At 44.4% G+C, this 6,973-nt stretch overlaps 1 protein-coding gene across 7 annotated transcripts in view; it reads left to right on the forward strand.

Annotated features, from left to right (window-relative positions):
* The window catches only part of STAMBPL1 (STAM binding protein like 1), a 69,303-nt gene that overhangs the window by 38,170 nt on the left and 24,160 nt on the right, over positions 1–6,973 (forward strand). For 6 of the 7 annotated variants that reach the window (XR_015724880.1, XM_045802370.2, XM_087863151.1 and 3 more), the window contains exons 8-10: positions 1,458–1,595; positions 5,627–5,739; positions 6,871–6,970. Coding sequence is in view for 6 of the 7 variants with exons in the window: in XM_045802370.2 (XP_045658326.1) it covers positions 1,458–1,595; positions 5,627–5,739; positions 6,871–6,970 (351 nt within the window). In the remaining variant the exon portion in view is untranslated. The remainder of the gene's footprint in view (positions 1–1,457; positions 1,596–5,626; positions 5,740–6,870; positions 6,971–6,973) is intronic. The other variant, XM_087863152.1, reaches the window with a different exon arrangement.

Here is a 6,973-nt window from a genome sequence, read left to right on the forward strand (position 1 = left end):
TTTCTGTTGCAATTGTTAGTTTCCCATGTATTTATCTAATTAAGTCTACCCATTCTGATCTGAGGCAGGTGGTCATCTCGCTGCCCTTTTGCGGATCCGTGTGGAATAAAACTCAGGTTTTGTTGTTTCCTTTAGTTTCAGACAGTACTCTCAACAAGATTTCAGCTGAAATCTTACGGCGTAAGTCCTAGTTATGTATGGAAGATATTTTCAGAAATATGCGATGAAAGACAATGTCAAACTAGAAGGAGGACCAAAGAGAGATGATGCGTTTAATTTGCTACTTGCAAGAAGGATGAATAATGTCTTGTGGAAAGTGCCCTTTATAGTGTCACTTGGGTCCAGGCACATCTTCTGCCCTAAACGTTTAGCTTGGGGACCGTTGCTTAACCAGATGTGTTTCATTCAGCACACATTCCCCCTGCAGTATTCCCGTTCTGCATCTTCACGTGTCCTCCAGGAGAGAGGAAGCACAGAGGACCGACGCAGGAGCGTCACCCGCCATGTCCTCCCCTCAGCCACCTTTTCTGTCCTTCAGGGGCAGTGTGGTCTGGATGCTTCCTCAACACCATATGTTGTACTTAGTTTGACTGATTGATTCAGTCATTCATTCCTTCAGCAGACAGACATGTACTCAGTACAACCAGGCATCGTGCTTGGTGCTGGCGTCTGTAGCCTATAACAGCCATAGTTTTTGCCATATGATGCTCACGTGATGGCTCTGAAGAACCAGCCAGATGATTAATTCTCAGAGGGGCAGGAGAGCCCTCAGACCGGAGAGAAGGTGGCACTTGCAGAGGGCGGACAGCTACTCCCAGCACCAGCATCTCCTGACTCAGCATCCGATCACCTCCTCCCAGCCCCCTTCCTTCAGCTCTTCCCTTGGCCCGAAGGGACTAATGTGTTTTTCCTTTCTCTTTTTCTAACTGTGAATCCAAAACATCACCTTAATTATGGAAAATCTCCATGAGTTCCCCCAATGGCTGGAGCAGATTAGGTCTGGGAGGTGAAATGAAGTATAAGCAATAAAATAAAAACAAGACCGTCAACCTCCACAAACCTTAGAAACGTCCTGCAGTAAACCCACAGAATCATTTAATATTTCCCTTCCTAATAAACCTGCTGCTGTTTTGTTCGGATCTTTTCTGCTGCAAATGTAATATATCAAGACATTATTTATTAAGTGAAGGATCACGGACAAGCCCCGGGATGCAAACTCCCTATTTGTCACACGTTTTCTATCATGATAAGAAGTTTTGAGGTCCGGAGAGCTGCCTTTCAAGTTTGGGGCAGGTTGTCCATTTTTAAGTGTGAGACTTTGGTTTTGAGGTGGCGGGTGGTGGGGCCGTCTCTAGTCTTCCAGCAAGACAGTGTACCCCCAGCTCAGGCTCTGGGGGTTTGTGTTTTGTTTTTTTTTTCTCAGATGCTTGTTATTCTTTCTGCTGATTGTTTTCTAGACGCATAATGAATTTACTATCACCCATGTAATTGTGCCCAAGCAGTCCGCGGGGCCGGACTACTGTGACGTGGAGAACGTGGAAGAATTATTCGGCGTTCAGGACCAACATGGCCTCCTCACGCTGGGGTGGATCCACGTATGTGTGACCATCGGGTTTCAGTGTATTTTCCGTGGGGCGCTATTTTCCTCCTTGAGGAAACTGAATTTCCTTGAAACCATTTCTTCTTCTTGATTTTTTTCAAGCGGAGTAAATGTTATCCTATGAAAGCATTCTCTTCGGGGCCACGTCTCAATCTGTCAAATCTGGATTTGGACAGGGCTATATTCTGCTCTTTTTTCTTACCATCCAACATTAAAGGAGAGAGCAACGTTTGGAAATTGGGTGATTTGCTTTGATGGTTTTATATAGTCTAATGGAGACCTAATCAGATTTTTAACTAATTTGACAAGACCATTATTAATGTTCCCTTTCTCTTTGCCGTGGGTCAAAAGTAGATGATTTTAAGAAAATTTCTGAAAATGTTACTTTGAAACAGATGCTTTTATATATCAAACAGGGACCATACATTCTTCCACATCTCCCCTACAGGCCAAGAAGGAATTTTTACTGTATAAACAGCCAATGTGGGGCCAAAAATATTGGGTTCCATTGTCCACTGGGCCATCATAGAAGCGAGAAAGGGCTTCTGAATTAAAAGATGTGAGTTTAAATCTCGGCTCTGCTAAAAACTCCTTGCAGGAATGTCAGTAGATTATGTAAGCAATCTGGGCGACAGCTTCACCATCCATAGAACAGATGTCCTCATAATCGACTTCCCACAGTGGTCTGTGTTAAATGAAATAATGTCAGTGAATTTCATGGCCCATTTTTCTAGGAACTCAAAATTGTAGCCATTGGTTTTGGTGTTGATGCTCTAATTTTCCTATCCATGGTTTAATCTGTCTGGGGGACATTTTTCCATTCAGTCTTATACATGTGGACCTGGGGTAGGGACAAGTCATCCCACTGTCATGCGATGATGGCCAAGATTTTCAGAGAGAGTGTGGAAGAATTCAAGAGCGCTTGAGAGCTCTTGAGAAACTAGTGACCATTTTTCATTTTACTTGCTTTACAAGGACACACTGAGGAGGGACAGGACACGCACTTAGACCCCCCGTCCCTCCCCACACACAAAATCAGCAAGCGCTTGGTGGTACATAATTGCAGAGGGAGAAGAGACTTTAGTCCCAGCTCTACCTAACTTCCTTTTCTTTTTTAAGATTTTATTTATTTATTTATTTATTTATTTGAGAAAGAGCGTTAGCAGGAAGAGGGGCAGAGGGAGAGGGAGAAGCAGGCTCCCCGCCGAGCAGGGAGCCCGACATGGGGCTCGATCCCAGGACCCTGAGATCATGACCTGAGCTGAGGGCAGGCGCTTAATTGACTGAGCCACTCAGGCGACCCTCCACCTAGGTTGCTGTGTTCTTCGTCACCTCCTTGCTTCTAGGTGCCCCCACTGAGCAGCTGGGGCTAATGAGTGCCCCCTCTCCCTCACTGGATTTGTGTGAGCCATAAACAGGACATCGAGTGTGAAAGTCCTTTGAAAAATATAAACCACCTCTCAAACGCAAGAAATGATTTATGATGAAGAGTTTGCAAAACTTTCTATAGATCTATTTGTTTTACTTAACAGTAAGTAATGTGCCTTACTGGGTGATTAAAAACCGCTGCATTTTAAAGGTGCTCTTTAGTTTAATGTGATTTTCTGTAACAGGAATGCATTTTAGAGCAAAATAAAATATAGCAAAGGAATCATAACATAAACTGAGAAAGAATGACAGTCCATTAAGTTATACTTACATCGAAGAGCCAATGTTAGTTTCTTTTATAAAACATTTTCCAAATTAAAAACAGGTTTCCCTTCATAACCTGTAATACAATATATGCAGTAATGAAGTTAAGTCACTTAGATTATGAATTTAGCAAAATTTTAGAATTCTGGAATTTTGCTTTTTGTTTCACCATGGCAAATCATTGCAGTTCAATGAAAACCCTAAAATGTTGTATTTCTAAATTTTAATGGTTGCAAGTGATATTTTTGTGATTTTTTTTTATTGACATAATAGTAGCAACACATTCCAGAGCTATCAGAATCCGATAGGGCTGGATTTGCGTGTGGACTTCTCAGCTTAACTGGCTGTCTGCACGTCGGCATTATTTACTCTTGTGCTTACCTCAGTCTCCTCATCTGGAAAATAGGGATGATAACAGCACTTTTCTCATGTTGTTGTAAGAGTTGAATGAGGTAATGCGTGGGAGGCGATTCCATCCGTCCCTGAGCGAATGGCACCTGCAGCCATCATCATCATCATGGGCATGGCCATGGTCATGGTCATTTTTATTTCCATAGAGGGGGTAGGGTGGGAGCGCCATTCTCCCATGGAAGAGCTGTTATTATCCGAGTGGAAGTGAAGGGCTCAGGTCTCCCGCGGTGTGCATTCAGTATGCAAATAAATGAACAGGCAGAGCCATTTGTCTGTTTGGCAGTCTGCTTGCTGCCTCACAGTGCCGGGTCCCTCTGAGCAGTTCGTACTTTCTCACCAAGGCATAGACGGTCTGTGTAGTAACAGAAGGTCTGAATTGAATCAGATTAACAGGCAGTCAGACCCTCCTACTCAAACCTCACTAGAGCTTTGGGTTATCAAAGGTAGGGTAATTTCCAGTCCTCAGTTGACCTATGTCTTTGTAGACCAAGACCAAGAGTTATTTTTTCCTCACAGAATATGTATCTTCTGTAAATAGATATCAACGGCTTTACCTTCATTCTGTTAAATCTATTAAATAAAGTGGAAATGAGTTGTAAAATCTTGCATTTCTTTAGCAGACCATAGTGAAGTGTAAAGGCATGAAGCTATTTTTATGGGTCCTTGCCCTTTAGTTGACAATGACAATATTGGGGGGCCTGGGTGGCTCCGTCGGTTCAGCCTCCAACTCCTGGTTTTGGCTCAGGTCACGATCTCAGAGTCGTGAGATCGAGCCCTGCGTGGGGCTCTGCGCTCAGCAGGGAGTCTGCTTAAGATTCTCTCCTCCTTCTCCCCATAATCCCCCTCTCAAAAAAAACCAAAAAAAACAAAAACAAAAAAAACAATGACAATATTAAAATAGCAAAAGCAATAAGACAGCAACAAACATAGCAAATGATTTTGATTCCTTTCTGTGCTAGGCGCTGTTCTAAGAATTTCGTGTGGATTGTCGCATTTAATTTTAATGTAGCAACCCCATGAAGAAAATGCTTACTGTCCCTGTTGTATAGTTGATGAAATGCGCATGAGGGGGTTAAGTAATCTTCTCAGTGTCATAGAGCCAGGGAGCGATGGGCCCAGGACGCAGACAATGCATGCTGGGGGTCTTGCTTTCATGCTTAAAGTGGTCACATTCCTTTTTCAAGGGGAATTGGGGTTAACTATGAATTTTAAAAATCATGATGGGTGTGTGTATTTTTCATATTCAAGTGTAAACCTCTGATTTGTCTCTCACAAGCGTAAGCTTGTATATAGCTAAAACCCTGGAAGATACAGCTTTCGGTTTATAATCTCCCCTTCCTTCTCATCATGCGGGTATTTACTTGCTGTGGGAGATGAGTCCCAAACGCCTCCAACAACTTGGAGAGTTCTGTTCCCCCATTTGTAGGGAATGACGGTCACGAAAGGACACACAGCAAAATGTGGTAAATTCACTGAAAACGTTCCTTTCGTGTCCATGGTTTTGTCTAAAGCATCTCTGGGTTTCCAATCAGAGCTGTGCTGCTGACCAGCTGTGTGACCACGGGCAAGTTACTTAAAGGAGCCTCGGGAGCCTGTGTGTGAAATTGAGATGCCCCTAGAACCATCTCCTAGTTTCGTTGTGATGAGAATCTCTTTAAAGCCTCTGGCAAATTAATTTCCAGTTCTGTCTGTTCTGATAAAGCAGAACACACACGAACGCTTCCAAGAGCCTCTTCTCAAAGCTGTGGTTATTCCAAGGCGCACGAGGGGAAGGATAATGTCAGCCACACATTTTTTAAAATCCTGATTTGATTCATGACGGTAAAAAAGAAAAAGCCAGTCACTAGAGATTTCCTTTAGAATGGGCTGTGGCCTCAGCTAAGACAGCTCCTCCAGTAAGATTGTGCTCTCTTCTGTTTCCAGACACATCCGACCCAAACTGCATTCCTGTCCAGTGTTGATCTTCACACTCACTGTTCCTATCAGCTCATGCTGCCAGAGGCCATTGCCATCGTTTGTTCGCCAAAGCATAAAGAGTGAGTGTCCTTGTGGGCGGGGTCCCAGGGAGGGGTCTGAGGCGCTGGGTCAGGTGCGTCCATGCAGCATGTGGCCACGTGGCAGCACTGGGAGAGGCGGGGCCCCATGCCCTTGGGAAGCAGACATTGGTGGCAGTCAGCTTCCTTTGGTTTTTAAGGTCCTTTCATAGTGGGATTACTGGTTCTCTTTCCTTAGTGAGCACGATCTCCAAGTGGATAAACCGGGTGTTGTTTCAGTTTGCCATTTGAGATCGTAATTCTCCTGTTGTAAGAAAATGCCTAGCCTTAGCTTAATGACCTCCAAAGCCTTTCTAGGTCTGGGAGACAGTGATCATTAGAGAGTGATTATGAGCAGAGGAGTCAGACAAACTTAGAGTGCAGTCCTGCCTCCAGCCTCAAAGGGTGTGTGACACCACCATGAGCCTCAGTCTCTTTATCCCTGACACCGCCTGTGGGGGTTGACGTGAAGAGGCAGGTGAATGGCAGTCTGTAGAAAGGGCTCAGCATAGTGTCTGGCACCAGTTAGCACTCAACAAATATTTGCTGTTTCTTTAAACAGCATCTGCAGTATTAGAAAAAGTAGAAATAACTGCCACCTGTCATTTCCTCCCACGGGGCCTCCATTTTCCATTCCGGTCTCACAGGACAGTTCAGCTGTCTCTTCCCCATTGCAGCCCAGCAGGTGCGTGGAGTTGGCATTGGCCCCTCGGGAGTTTCTCTGCTCTGGGCCGTTATTGCAAAATTGGTTTAAAAGGCCAGTGATGGGTGTTAAGGAGGGCACATATTGCATGGGGCACTGGGTGTTATACGCAAACAATGAATCATGGAACACAACATCAAGAACTAAGGTTGTACTGTGTGGTGACTAACATCATGTAATAAAAAATTATTTAAAAATAAAAAAATAAAAGATTACTGTGGAGGGACGTCTGGGTGGCTCAGTCGTTTAAGAGTCCGGCTCTTGATTTTGGCTCAGGTCAGGATCTCAGGGTTGTGAGATCAAGCCCTGTGCTGAGCATGGAGTCTGCTTAGGATTCTCTCTCTCTGCCCTTCTCCTTCCCTCCCACCTGCTCGCTCTGGAAAGCCAAATGATCTTTAATTTTTGTACCTTTTATTTCCACCCTGAAACAGCACCGGTATTTTCAGGCTCACCAATGCCGGCATGCTTGAGGTTTCTGCTTGTAAGAAGAAGGGCTTTCATCCACACACCAAGGACCCCAGGCTGTTCAGTGTG

The sequence above is a fragment of the Ursus americanus genome, chromosome 6 (assembly GCF_024610735.1).
Source record: "Ursus americanus isolate L20-20 chromosome 6, mUrsAme1.1.p, whole genome shotgun sequence".
In the NCBI taxonomy this organism is placed as follows: Eukaryota; Metazoa; Chordata; class Mammalia; order Carnivora; family Ursidae; genus Ursus; species Ursus americanus.